This window comes from Mixophyes fleayi, chromosome 5, assembly GCF_038048845.1.
Source record: "Mixophyes fleayi isolate aMixFle1 chromosome 5, aMixFle1.hap1, whole genome shotgun sequence".
NCBI classification, from domain to species: Eukaryota; Metazoa; Chordata; class Amphibia; order Anura; family Limnodynastidae; genus Mixophyes; species Mixophyes fleayi.
Window position 1 is genome coordinate 175899318 of NC_134406.1, and position 15574 is coordinate 175914891.

At 39.0% G+C, this 15574-nt stretch overlaps 1 protein-coding gene across 2 annotated transcripts in view; it reads left to right on the forward strand.

The window, feature by feature from the left end:
- LOC142157776 (synaptonemal complex protein 2-like) overlaps window positions 1-15574 on the forward strand; it is a 195751-nt gene that overhangs the window by 99356 nt on the left and 80821 nt on the right. For both annotated transcript variants that reach the window (XM_075211319.1, XM_075211320.1), the window contains exons 18-20: window positions 4239-4296; window positions 5360-5409; window positions 9543-9594. In XM_075211319.1, the coding sequence (XP_075067420.1) occupies window positions 4239-4296; window positions 5360-5409; window positions 9543-9594 (160 nt within the window). The remainder of the gene's footprint in view (window positions 1-4238; window positions 4297-5359; window positions 5410-9542; window positions 9595-15574) is intronic.

Here is a 15574-nt window from a genome sequence, read left to right on the forward strand (position 1 = left end):
CGTAGCGCTTTACAATTGGGAACAAACATTAATAAGACAATACTGGGTGGTACATACAGACAGAGAAGTAAAACAACCCTGCTCGCAAGCTTATAATCTATAGGGAATGTGTATTATGCAGCTGTCTGAAGAAAAGACCCATGTTAATCTCATGTTAACTAGACCTTCTGATGTGTGAGGGTCCAGCACCTGAAGGCACAGGTTTACTTAGACTTGCTACATTTTCTGTGTCCAAACGAAGATGTAAGAAATCACAGTAAGTTTTAGGATATCACAGAGAAGTGTAAATACTGTTAGCTTTGCATTGCATGTAAATCCATGTTTGGGTAAACAAATTGCATCCTGATTTCTAAAAATAGCTCAGACCTCAAGGGGGCTAGCTCTTACCCTTTGAGGCTGTGTCTAAATCTGTATAAAAAGCACTGACTTGTATTGAAATTTGTTCTTCTCGTTCCATCTGACTTGCTCTCTGGTACCTTCAACCAGGGTGAGCAAATAAACATCACTTGCTTGAAAGACCTGCTTGGAAATGTCTCTCTTCCTGTGACCTACATATTAGACCCAACTCTACTCTGTTCCCGGCTGTTTCTGAGATTTGAACCCAGCATCCAGTACCGCCACTCTGTTCACTACCCAGCAGCTCTGGCTAGTGTGATAGACTAGGGGGGAGGGATCCATCCACAGCAACCCTGATCTATAGGAAGAGGTCAGGAGTACCAGCCCAGGTACACCACTAACTGGGTACATTAGCAGTGTCGCTTATCCAGAAAAACCTGGTTCTGGATGCTGGTAAGGAGTCCAGTGGTGACGGCATTTGTTAGTCCCTCCTACTGCAGTAAGAGGGCGCATTCGGAATAACGAAAAGGAACGGTGGCAAAGTAAGCCCAGCAGGTTACCAGCAACAACAGACATGGTGGTATAGGCAGCCAATCCTGTCACAGTAAGGATATCCTTATGTATATATTACAAGCATGTATACATTGCTCTAATGTATTATTCTCTACCACCTCTGATGGGAGGCTATTCCACTTAACCACTACCCTTTCTGTGAAGTAATTGTTCCTCAACTTTTCCCTGAAGCTACTTCCCTCCAGTTTCAGTGCATGTTCTAGTGTTCTAATACTTCTCTGCCTTGAAGAATGTTTCCCTCCAGTTCTTGTTAAGAATCCTTAATATATTTGAAAGTTTTTATCATGTCTCCCCTTTACCTTCTTTGATTCAAACTATACATGTTAAGATATTTTAGTCTCTCCGGTTAAGTTTTTTTGTGCTATAGACCATGCACCATTTTAGTTGCCCTTCTTTGTACAGTCTCTAATGTATTTTTATTCTTCTGGAAATATATGGCCTCCAGAACTAAGCACTGCATTCTAGATGAGTCTACCAATGACCTAACTTGCCTTTCTCCTTGCTTTGTTACATTGCTTACCTTCCTTTAAGTCACCTGAAATAGTGACTTCTATATCCCTTTCCTCCTCAGTAGTTTCCATTATAGTGTTGTTTATTCTATATTTAGCCTTTCGTTTTTGAGAGCCAAGTGCATGATTTTGCATTTTTTTAGCATTAAACTCTAGTTGCTACACACGTTTACCCTGTTGCATATCTTTGTGTCATTTGCAAAAAAGGCATACCTTCCCTTCAATACCATTTGCAATGTCAACAATAAAGATATTAAAAAGCACTGATCTAAGTACAGATCACTGGGGTACTCCACTGGTAACCTTTCTGTCCTGCGAATACACTGCTGTTACTACTGTCTGTTTTCTATCTTGCAACCAAGGTCTTATCCATTCAATCATCTTTGAATCCAGTGGAAATTGTTAAAACGATTACCACAATTCCGACACCGACGAAACCTACAAATAAAAAGTGAATTTACTAAATACCGATTTAAATATAAATATACTTACCTGAAAACAGTCTGTGCAGATCATCGATGGAGCAGCCTGCTGACCGCAAGTTATTCCGAATGAAGAGCTGTCCGTCCGGCACTACTGTTTGGCGTCATCACGACTTCTAGTAATGTTAATTTAAAGCGGCAATGTCAGGACCCCGCAGGTTAAGTGTTTAACTTTATACACTTAACCCGACATTGCCGCTTTAAATTAACATTAATAGAAGTCCCAATGACTCCAAACAGTAGTGCCAGACAGCTCTTCATTCAGAATAACTTGCGGTCAGCATGCTTCAGGTAAGTCTATTTATATTTTATATTCGTTTTTTAGTAAATTAGCTTTTTATTTGTAAGTATCGCATTTCATGTCTGTATGGACCATTTATGTTGTCTGCTATTACCAATTTTTTTTTTTTTTTTTTATAAACTACATGCTTGTATCCAAGCCCAAATTTGTAGAAAGGCTAAATGGGGCATTGGTCTTCATTTGCAAAGATAAATTGTGGGTCAGTACACTCCAAATTTTGAACATGAATAAAAATTTATAATTTCTATATTCTAAATATTTAACCATAGACTAGGCATGCAATATTTATTTTAATAAAGTATGTTATATATTCATTTGACCATGGGCTAAATTATTTGTTTATTTTCCATGTATAAGGCATGATGGAGGTGGGCGCCATGCCACTCTAATGCAGTGGTAATGGTGGAGTGACGCAAAAAAGTTGGCTAGAAAGACAAAAACTATTAATCCAAGCCCACTTTATAGCCTTACATGTTACCAAATAATAAGTTGCAGTTTAGAATTTGCTGAGCTATGCAAATTTTACTAGCCAATTTTTTTTGTCTTATTACTGTCCAAGTATCTTTTGTATCCTACCTTTTTATTTTTGTTTCACACAAGCTGTTTTTACTCAGGAGGTAAACAGTCAAGAAAAAATATTTCAGTGGTTTTTAAACTGTACCAGTAATGAATAACATAAAACCATTAAACTAGTAATAAAGTCTCCTCTGCTGCCCAAATGGAAAAGGGGAACTTGGCACATGTGTTCTGTGTTCCAAGCATAAATGACAGAGAAGTAGGTGTAGATTAACGGTAATAATGTGTGGGCTGCGTTCTAAAGAATGCGCTAATTGAATCTACCCCTATATCTTTTAACATGAGGTATTTGGTTTCTGTAATATTTACGAGAAGACTGATTGATTTTATAACATTTGTAGAAGATCAATACAAATTGAAACTGGACTCTTAAAATTATATTGCATGAGTAGTTTAGTGATTGTTTAGCATGTTGAAGTGTCAGGATGTTGGTGAAAAGTGCACAGATATTGAATTCAAGTACACACTGAAACATGATAAAACAAAGCCCAGCACATAGGATCCTTGTGAGAGAAGAGAAATGCACCTAAATTGAAGCAGGTGCCGTGTAGTGGCAGGCTTATTGAAAGGATGCCTGTTTCAAAACGTACTGGGGAGAGGGTACAGGAAGCTATCCATGTCTAGGTAATCTTAATGACTGACAAATTTGAGGAGAATATGATGCAGTGAGATGATCTCCAGAGCTGCAGCTCTGAGAAGTCCTACAGATTTGCATGAGAGATAAGATATGGGCATTACATTTTTATGTTTAGGTGGAGTATTCCTTTTAAAATTAATATATTTATTTTATCCTGAATAGCAAAATAAGGTTATTGCAAGTACTGGCAGAGTGGGACTGCAGAGAATGTGGGGCTAGTTGGGTTAATAAAACAGTCAGCATTATTCATCATAGACTAAATGGTGGGCAGTATGTGGAAAGTTAGTCCAGTTAGAGTTGCTATAGTAAAAATGTGACATGAGTGACCTAAGATGGCCCCACATTGTCCTGAGTGCTGAGCAACAGGATCCATTTCATAGTTTGCCCACACACGTAAGTGGCCAAATTGGAAAGATCGGCACTCAGACCAAGGTGCAAATCACATATTGGTCCTGTAATGTGGTTGGCAGATGACTGCACCCACTGACTGGCAGTGGTTATATTCTGAATAGGTTTCTGGCATCAATAGATCAGAGTATATCTGTCTAACTAGCAATTGCAATACAATTACAATAGGAATGATCCTTCTGCTATAGGAATATCACTTAAATATATTATAAAAGGGCAACAATCTTTAAAAACGTTAAATATGAGAAGGAAGACAAATTTTATTTAGGATCTGGCTGGGCAGCAGGGATGTAACTACACTGAAAGTACATTCCATGATTGAATGAAAGTGTTGAAAACTAGAGAAACTTTTTTTCACCAAAAATATTTCATCTTGCGCTTTTCCTGTTTTTGTTTGGTTTTTGTTTTTCTTTCAGTCCTGCATATGAGAAGTTTGAATTTCCAAATTCACCAGTGTCTGCCACAGATATTGAGGTAAAATTAAGTTTTGAACTTTCATAAACAAATACATTTTATAACGTCTACAAATGTTAAATAGAGCTTCTTAGTAGGTTGTATGTGAAAAATGTAAACCTTGCACATTAAACATTGTTTGTTTGTTTTTTTATCATATGTATGTATAGCTTTTAGTTTAAACATTATGCAATAAGATTCTCCTGTTTGTGTATTTAAATAATTTTGAAAAGCAGGTCAGGGACTTAGATGGTGCTTCATTGTCAATAAATATCCAGTTGTTAAATGGCTAGTGAATTCTTTTTTTGTACATTTATGTTTACAGTTTCTTTGTTTGAGACAGTTTCTTGGAGCTGTGGGGATGGTTAAAGCCATCAGTAGTGGAGTCAGGGGATTTTGCTTTTTAACAAAGGTCTAGTTGAAAACTTGAGTAAGGTCCCATTTGAATAAGCTATTTTTTTCCAGATTTAAAAGCAACTCTTTCACCCATTTTTTTAATGCAGCAGAGCATAGTTATCATTGATTCTTATGTAGAGACAGATTATCACTGCACATGAGCTTTTAAGAAAATGCAGACAAGATCAACAATGAGAAAAGGCTGTGCAACTGATCCAGTATACATTTTCTTAAATCCTGTGTGCACGTCTCATTCTTTGCTGCTTAAGAATCATAGATTTTTATGCTTTGCTGAGTTAGTGTTGCATTCACACCAGGGTGAACACCCTTGAATGTGGAATAAATATCCCGCATTTCTCGATCAAACAGGGCCTTAACCTAAGCAATATATTTCAATGTTTGGATTTAGTTGGAAAAACAATGTACATTTGTTCCCTTTTATTTAATAAGAATTTTAAAAATCCTTAAAAAAATATTTTTTTTTCAGATATTATTTGTTATGTTTTGATTTGAATTGGTGCCAGAACACGCCAACTTTTTTTCACTCAGGTCAAATATATTTGACGGTTTTAATTTCATTGAAACTGGTATATAACTGCTCCTTGTTACTGTGATATGTCCAAAAATCATATTGAATAATAGTTGGTATATCCTTTTTTTTTTTTTTTTTTTTCTCCTTTTCTTTCAGCTGCCTAGGGCAAAGGAGAAAATTTTAAGCCCAGTATCTTCATCCAGCAGGTATATTTCAAGAATTGGGAAAAACAATATTAAAGATTCAAAGTGTCCATTTTATTCAAGGGAAAAAAAATAATAATTTTGCATATGTTCAAACGTGCACTACAGCAAACTTGGAGATATAAATGGTACTAAAACACATGTGTAGATCATACTTGCCAACTCGCCCAGAATGTCCGGGAGACTCCCAGATTCCAGGTACGTCTCCTGGGCTACCGGGATAGTATGCCAACCTCCTGCATCTGCCCATTTCCTAGTGAAGTGGCAGAATTAGATCCAAACTGCCGCGATTCCCTGCATTTGGGGCAGGGCCAAAATGGTGCGATTTGCATAGCCCCACTCCTGAAACCGGCCACCTCCCCTAGGCAGGTCCTGGATGCCGACTTCAAGAAGTCAGCAAGTATGGTATAGATCAAACAATCTAAAGATGCCCAAATGATTAACCAAGTAGCAAGTACCTATAGCTAGGTTATATATGGCCAAACATGTATGACCAAATTGGACATGCCTCAAAATGGCTAGATCCTATATAGTGAGGTCTGACCATAACCACACAGGAAGTGAGAGAAAACTCACTATAGGGTCACATTTTCTGCCAGTTTCCATTGACTGGCGAGCGGAATCTGGCACATGCAAAAGGAGGAATGTATTATTTGTACTGTGTATTTTATTAGTATGAAAAAAGCACTTCAAATATTTTAGCCATGTAGTCCTGCAATATATGTATTTAATACAGTATATCTATTTTAAATTTCTGAACAATCAGCCCTAATGGACTAATCTTGCAACTCTTCAGTCATTCTACATATTGGGCCCATGTGGTTATAGTTTAACACCACTACCAAATTAAACTTAATTTTTACATTAACACACTCAAATGTAATATGGTGCAGACACAGCCTACAACACCTCTCAAGATGATATGGCTGGCTGCTGCACGCAATCATTATACACAACCATCGAGCTTTTTTGTTTTTTAATTATGTACTGTACCACGGTATAGTAATCAGTAAATGCTGAATAAGAGTTGATATTTTAGTATAGAATTTAATCCAGGATGCACAGTAGTAGTGTGCAACTGATAAGTATTATAAAATACCAGAATACCTGGGACATTGTGAGATGTGTTAAATGCTAGAACATTTCTAGAAGTTTGAGGCAGTTTCAAACCATGGTCTTCGTTTAAGCATCTTTGCAAGTAGAAATTTGAAAATTTCAAAACTATTCTGTGAAATTTCACCTTGTTTCCACATTTTGATGTGAACTCTGCATGTTTCACTAGTGGAATCTGCCCCTAAGTGTTCCAAGTCCTACCCCAATCACTCCACACAGAATGAACCTGCATTGTCCTAGCTCTGTTCACGGACTATAAATTCATTAAAATGCAAATTTACAAGACTTGATTTAAGTGGATGAAAATTGCATTGGCTGACTCATTTGTGACCCAAGGATCATTTTTGGCAGTTACAGCCTAGACGATCTTGCTGCCATCAAATCTAGACATTGCAGTAACTCATCACCATTTCCTCAAACTTGCTCCTATTTTGAATATAAAGTCCCAGGTCATACCAATGCCAGCCACAAAAGTTCTGTAGTGGTATTCCGGTGTCCCAAAATTAAGGATTCTGGTCTGCTTGATGAGGTCAGGGAGGTGATCCTGGGGCTTAATTTCCAGATTTACTGTGTTCCAAAACTGTTGGGAATAAGCCAAGCCTTAATGCAGAACATGGAGGCAGGTCTGGTTATAAACTAGATTATGTCCAGGGTGAAAGTGTGTGATGGGGCCCATCTGTTAAAATAGAAATACTAGCAATGTTTGGTGTTGGTTTTTTTTTTTTTTTTTTAAACAGTGGCTCAATTTTAACTGCTTTTATAAATTTTTAAAAGTGAGAAGCCCCCCTGCAAGATAAATACCCATATGCCATTCAAACCCAAGAAGTATTCACCCTGCAGCCAATCACTGTATACACCCCTGGCTTTCTAAATCCATAAATTGGTAATCGCATATGAAATTTTACATTACTGGATAAATGTAGATCTTTATAATATTTTAGTCTACTTCTGTTTTCTTTGGTTACCGCACCATGTTGGCATCAGCACATATTAAACCTTCCCACCTTGCTCCCCTACAAATGGAGGAACAGTCTGTTGTGAGCTTACTTACCATACCTAGATTTACTTTGGGTCGGCACTGCTGGATTGTGATTGTAGGGCCTGGGACACTGCACCCTTAAACCAGCCTGTGTTGGAGGTGACAGCAGTTGTACACATTGTCATTTCCATTAAAGACATAAACTTTCTCCGTCACCTGACTTGAGTTGCGGGAGAGCGTTTGATTTCCAGTAAGAGGGACCATTCGCCTTAGGTGTCTACGCATTTGGCTGCTGAGTGGTGTTCCATGGCATCAATTTCAATGGTCATAGATATTATGTAAGGTTTTAATAGGCGCTTCCGCTTGGTTTGTCAGTTGAGTAAATATGGTGTTTTTGTTTTACTTTTAGGGAAAGCAGGCAAAAAATATATACACACATTATTATTCAAAAAATAAAACGCACAAAATGGATTAAAGGCGCTAGATTCTTTGTCGTAAAAAGTACACAAATAGTACTACTTATCAGTTGATGTCGTCTTGAATCGCACTTTTTTTTTCTTTTCTTTTCTTTTTTATTCTTTCTTTTTCTTGGTCTCCTCACCACTCCACAGTTGCAGATATTCAACCAACAAAAAGAGAAATAGATACATATGGTGAAGTACATCAAAGAAGAATTTTCTGTATACATCTATAGAGTCCCTCACCAAGTCGATGAAATATCACCAAAAAATATAGCTCCCACTGTACTAATTCAGTCAGTGTGGGCTAATACCACCCACAATAGTATTATGCTTACATCAATTCTGAATCATATCAGCCTTGTAACATCAATCCTAAACGAACTTCCACTGCAACTGTTTTTTTTTTTACTGGAATATCACTCTCGCAGCAAGTGCTCGAAAAGACAAAAACTTGATCAGATGGTGCTGGAAACATAACCTATGAATGCAAGGAAGAAGTCAAACAGAGATGTCCCCAAACTTCAATGTGCATATCTTCTCCCAGCACTCCAATGGCAGGAACACACTGCACCACTAGAATTGCCAATGACAAACGCGTTTTGGTCCTATAGGCTTGGCTCTTTCTGAAGGTATAGATAGACCTCTTCACAGGCCTACTATATGTAGTGCCACACAACCACCGAACAACTTCAACACATTTCCATACAATGTTAATATTGGTGATATTTTGTTGACTCAGTGAGGTACTCTATAGATGTATGTAGAAAATCCTTCTTTGATGTACTTCACTATATATATATATATATATATATATATATATATATATATATATATATATATATATATATATATATATTATAATTTTATTTTTTTTCTTTTGTTTGAGAAGACCAAAGGAAAAGAAAGGGGAAAAAGTGTGATTCAAGAAGGCATCAATTGATAAGTAGGACTATTTGTGAACTTTTTATAACACAGAATCTATCCATTTTTTGTGTTTTATGTATTGGTCTTAGGATGGTGGTATCCTACTAATGTGATTTGGGCTGCTGTGATTTATTGAAGTGTTCTGTGATGTATCTATATTTCTTACTGCACATTGTTATTCACTGCTACTTTCACACATTTAATAAAACCCATGAAACATACCCCTTGTGGCGTTTTATAGAGATAACAAACGTGAGCTTCATTAGCGGTTTGGTGTATTTATGCGAGTCATAATAAAGTACCAGTGTAAAACACTGAAGCAAATGAAAGGGGCTGAAATAAGGCATATAAATTGTTGAGAAGTAGGAGTTTGTGGTGCTTGTAGTCTTACCACAGCACCCTCTCTCTGTCCTCTTCCCAACACAGACAAACACATTTGCTTCAAACGAGAGTTTTAAACGGTTTTAAAACATGCTGCTTCCAGAGGTTTTTGCATAGCTATGACCAGGAAATGGTCCTTTTTCTTATTTCAAATTACATTCATATTCGGATATCAATGATGTATAATATATAGGAACGATATTGTACTATTTTATGCTTTTTATACTTCTCTCCTGCATATTTAGAAATTCATGATTCATTTATTTTTTGCTGCACAGGAAGGGTAGTGATACACCCAGAAGGACCAGGTCACAAACAGACTCTAAAAAGGTTTGCTTATTTTGTATTTTTATTTAGTTGTGAACAATCTTTGTTTCTATTTCTGAAATATAAATATATAAACAATGCAATAAAGAACATCGGTATGCACATTATGTTTTGGAAACATTTGGGTAAGATATTACATATATTTTAATAGATGTAATAGTACGTGTTTTAAAAAGATAGTTATTAAAATTGAAGGAATGGTAGGATGAGTCACCCTAAAAAATCACTCCATGTGATCATAGGATTTAGTGTTTAGCCTGCATGGCATTTCTAAATATATTGTTTTATTAATGTTTACTTTTCAATATAGAAACTATTTGTCCACAGAGACCAAATTGCTCACGTGATTTGTTTTTCTTGCAAACATTTTGCTGTGTTTCCTTATAATTAATTTTGTCTTAACTTCCCAAATTGACAAGATTTTTTTCTTTCAATTATCAATATGCCTGGAGGTGTACAATGATGAACCTGTCTTAACTAGTTTATTTATTGACATTGCCACAAATCTTTTTTGTATTATATTCTCTAAAAGACTTGCAATATTACTAGTCTAATAAAGCTGATAAAGAGCTCCTGGCATGATTATAGTCTGAGAATAATTATAGCAGTAGTATGTTAATGTCACGATCTATTCTAATATCTGAATTGAAATGGTTCCCAGCAAATCCCTGTGTGTAAGCAAACAAGTGTGTATTGTATGATGCAAAAAGAAGGTATTTAGAGGCCTGCTTTCTGTCACCTTAAATTGATTGTAACAGAGTGTCTGAGTAGATAAAGATACCCTTTTAGCACAGAAGAGCAATCAATCCTTTTTATTTTATTTTAAGTACTCCCAAGGACCTTACCAGCTTGACTAAAATATCTGGGTCATTACAAGTTCATTATGTATTGATTCTAGGAAACCAAATGGAGCGAAGCAATACTTAATGTTTGTGAAGTTCTCTGCCTTAATTTGTAACCTCTGAAAGTGACCAGATAACCTGTGTCAATGGCCTATACAGGCACAATAAGAAACCTATAATGAGGATGTCTCTCGAAGGAATCCATGTAACATACTCATGTTTTCTGTGTATGTGTGCAGAAAAGTATACCTTGTTTTGTGGAGGTAATCGATTTGATACTTCTGCTATGTTCCAGAAGGGAGTTAAGAGGAAATAGACAAATTTAGAAGACTCATTGTTTTACAGAATCAAATGCAAAAAGTAGGGAGAAAGCTATAGTTTTCCGGTTTATTTAATCAAAAGAAATGTGAGTCCACAAATAGCCACTTGGGGGCAGCAGGTTCATGTTTTGATTAGAACAAGACGTATATAGGGATAGTCACAGTGCGAGTGATGCAATCTTGTGAAAAGTGAGAGAGCAGGTATTGTAAATGCAGGCTGTATAAATTTTAGCTGCTGATAAATGTGACCAATGTTAAGCTGCTGGGGATAAAAATGCTGGACCTTTAGCTTGGAGATGCAGGTGATGGTGTCCTTCAGTCATAGAGATCTAAATGTACAGCCATTCAAATGGTGCATACAGTGGATTCTAGAGACAGAGCTGTGATTTTAGTAGTGTCTAAGTACCGCTCACCTGTAGTCCTCTCCTGAATGTTAGTCAAGTGGGTTCTGAATAAGGGTGGAGCGAATTAAGTATGGCCTGAACAGTATGTACAGTTCATCCTGCAGGGCTGATGAAAATTGCGACAGTCTGCAGTGAGTGGAGAGGCGCTCCATGATCAAGACGGCATTTATAAGCCTCTCCACTGTTCTTGAATAGAAATTGAAACTATGCGTCAGATGATGTAGTGTCTCAATATTCTAATTTTATACAGAAGATTTGCACATCGCAGAATTGTAGGGTAAGAATAAAATCCTTAAAATGGGTAAAAACTATAATTTGTAGTAAGAGTAAAGCAGTGTGCTTCCACTCCGTTCGGCTGCCCAGCCACAGCCTATTACAGCCTCTCCTTCCATCCTGCCACACTTGCCGGCATTGCTCCCCCTAGACAACGAGCATAATGCACAGCCATGAACGCGGCAGGCATCCGCAGGTCTAAGGGGGGAAAAGGTGAAGCGCATCGCCTCCTATACATTTTCCTCCTAACGCTGCCTCCCTGATTTTATCCTTCTGTTTAATCCTACATATATAACGTTTACAGACTGCTTTGTTTCACTCACACACAGATAATATATATATATATATATATATGTATGTATGTATGTGTGTGTATATATATGTATGTATGTGTGTGTATATATATGTATGTATGTGTGTGTATATATGTATGTGTGCGTATATATATATATATATATATATATATATATATATATATATATATATATATATATATGTGTATATATGTATGTGTATATATATGTGTGTATGTATGTATGTATATATTATATCTATATCTACACACACACACACACCTAAAGGACAAGATACAGGTTTATTCTGTAACACCATTGTATTGTCTGAAAGGGCATCTACAGGGGTAAGACACCCTCTGGTTCGTCTGTACTGCATAAAGTATGTACCAAAATGACGAGATTCAGTTTTATTCTGTGACGCTTTGCTTTGAATTGTCTTATGTTTCACATATACTCGCTGATACGTATGAGCTGCATTATATTTGTGTCCAATATATTTTTATATTATTTTTTGAACATCTTAGCCCGGATGCTCTCTGTGCAGTTTACGATGCTAAGGTCTTCGTACGAGGTGCTCCCACTTCGGTGTTGGTAGCTCTGAAGAAGCCAATCTAGGCTAAATCACTGGCATCATCAATGGCTGAACTCGCTAAGGTGGTGATAGGGTCTGAGAAGATATGTGAATCCCCCTTTTCTCACACTTGTACACACATATCAGATCTGTCGCAGGCACACCTTTCCAGACAGAAGTGGCTATGTCTCTGTCCTGGTCTGAGTCCACCCAGACATAGACACATTTGCTCACCATCTCTCAGGGCTAAGCATAATCAGGTCCATTCCTCGGCAGAGGATGGCTATTTGAATCTTGATTTACAGGCAAAAATATTAACTCATCCACTCTCAGGATATGATGGATAGTCTCAGCTTAAGCATCAGACACACTTTAACCCTTGTGGAACTTGAGTCTGTGGCCCCACGCGCACCTTCTCAGATGCTGGACAGGGTGTCTGACCTTTGACAAAAAAGCCAAATAAACAATTATTAGACTGGGTGGATTTTCATCTTTCTCTTTCATCCTATCTGGGGGACAATGCTGCCATGGGGTTGTGTGAGGGGAAGAGGAGTTTGGCACTTAACTAGTTAACTCTGTTAATGTATGCTGCTGACAAACCCGTACCCTCCACAACGCCCCTGTAGCCATCAGTTTCTGTGGAGTGCCCAAGGTTAGCTAGGCAGTAAGTTGTTTTTTTTTGTCTTACTTTAAATGGTTTTTATTTTAATTATTTTTTATTTTTAACAGAGGTGTGCTCTGTACTCTTACTGAGCACACTTGTTACTTGAAGAAGCAGCTGTCAGTTAGAGAGCCGGACGATTTTCACTGACAACAGACTGATCCTTTTTTGATTTTTGTGCTGGCTTCTATACAGTGGTGACAGGCAGCTTATATAAGCAGCTGTCACACTGATCGCTACAGGTTACCGGCGCTGCCACAGAGGCAGAGAGCGCCGGTAATCGCCGTCGGAGGCTGACATGATGGACTGTTCCAAGTCCCCTCCTCAGAAAGGGAGGGGGGAAACTTTGTATTCATCCGCAGTGCCCAGGAAAAAAACGCAGAGGCGATTACTACTTACATCGTTACCCTGCTAAAATGGAGCAAATGCAGGACGGGAAGAGCTAGGATAATAGAGGTCCCCCCCCTGCAGAGGAATATTGGACTCATCCAAGGTGCCAAGATGTGCGCGGGAAAAGCATCAGCTCCTTCTGAGGAACACGCAGAGCTGTCTATTTCTTATGATTGCCTGTATTAGGGCAGCACAGTGGCCTAGTGGTTAGCACTTCTGCCTCACAGCACTGGGGTCATGAGTTCGATTCCAGATCATGGCCTTATCTGTGTGGAGTTTGTACGTTCTCCCTGTGTTTGCGTTGGTTTCCTCCGGGTGCTCCGGTTTCCTCCCACACTCCAAAAACATACTGGTAGGTTAATTGGTTGCTATCTAAATTGACCCTAGTCTCTCCCTCTCTGTCTGTCTGTCTGTCTCCCTGTCTGTGTGTGTGTGTGTCTATATTAGGGAATTTAGACTGTAAGCCCCAATGGGGCAGGGACTGATGTGAGTGAGTTCTCTGTACAGGGTGCGGAATTAGTGGCGCTATATAAAATGATGATGATGATAATTTACTGATGATGATTATTACATTTTATTGCTGTACTGTTACCTTTAAAATGTCTGACAAGCTTAAAGCACCTTGTGCACAATATTTTTCTTGCTTCAAGTGTAAAGTTAAATTACACATTGAACAGCAGGACCCGGGGGCGCTTTGACTACGGTGGGCGTCCCATTTTAGCGCAGACACAGACTAACGCCCTAACTATAGCGGAAACAGCAGCGTGGGCGGCTGCCCTGACACAGGGTGGTTGCCAAATTGGCACAACTGCTTTATAAACCCACAGAAATTCTAGTGGTTGCTGCGGTATTCCCTTCAACCTCTGGAACGATGGTTCCCCTTATTTCAGTGAGGGCCACGGGGACTACATAGTCCGTTGTCTCTGGACAAGCTGGAGATCAATCCACACTACCATCCCAAGCCCCCCTTTCGGGAGAACCAGCTTGGTCTACATCATTGGTCAAGAGCCTAGATTGGTTAAACCGCTTTTTGGAGGCCCCAAGACTTTTACCCAAGAAAGACGCAGATCCGCTAACCTTCTGTCCCTCTTTGATTCGGAAAGATCCTCGGAAGAGGAAGGAGAGGTTTTAGAATATTACGATTCCGGCACAGGTTACGGACCTAGAGGAGTCTCCCAGATATTGGGGGATTGATGACCTGGTAGTAGCAGTGCGTCAGGCACTGGGATTTCTAGACATAGATTACAATCTGTAGATCTAGTCTACTCTATTTAAGACGGGTGATCCTTTTTCCTCCATCTGTGGAGTTGAAAGAGATTGCAGAAGCATTCCGAAAACAACCTGACTGTAGGTTTGTTATTCCACGAAGGTATCTGGCTTTATATCCGCTACAGGAAGATGATCTAATCCAGTGTTGGCTAACCTGTGACACTCAAGGTGTTGTGAAACTACAAGTCCCAGCATACCCTTCCAGCAATAAGCTGCTATATTTTGGCAATGCATGCTGGGACTTGTAGTTTATCAACACCTGGAGTGTCGCAGGTTAGCCAACACTGATCTAATCCGTTGGGAACATGTCCCAAGGGTGGATATGCCAGTGGCACACTTAGCTTGCCACACCACGCTCCCTGTTCCAGGGACAGCATCCCTGCAGGACTCCACTGACTGTGAGATAGATGCTTTCTTAAAGTCCATCTACACAGCAGCAGGTACTTCATTGAGACCCATGTTTACATCAGCCTGGGTTGCCAGAGCTATGGAGACATGGACTGACCAGTTGGCTATAGCTTTGTAAGATCCTGACTTGCCTCCCCTGATCCTTCACCTCAAGGAGGCTTCAGGGTACGTGTATGAAGCAGCGCAGAACGCAGCTTCCATTTCCTCCTCTGTTTCAGCAAAAGCAGCAGCAGCAAGGAGGGCCCTATGGCTGAGGTCCTGGGATGTGAACACTGTATCTAAGTCCCTCCCTTATTCCAGTGGAGTGTTATTTGGCACGGAATTGGACAGCATAATGTCCCAGCCCACAGGAGTCAAAGGTACCTTCTTACCATTCATTGTCCCAAAGTGAAGGACACCCAGGTTTGTCTCATTTAGAAAGCCCTTTCGAGGGTGCCACACACTCGGCTCCAGACCATCTGGCACCAGAGGACACTCGCACCGAAGTAGGTGTTCCTCCTACTCCACAAGTCGTCCTTCTTCTAAGCCGGCAGTGTGATGTCCACCCTC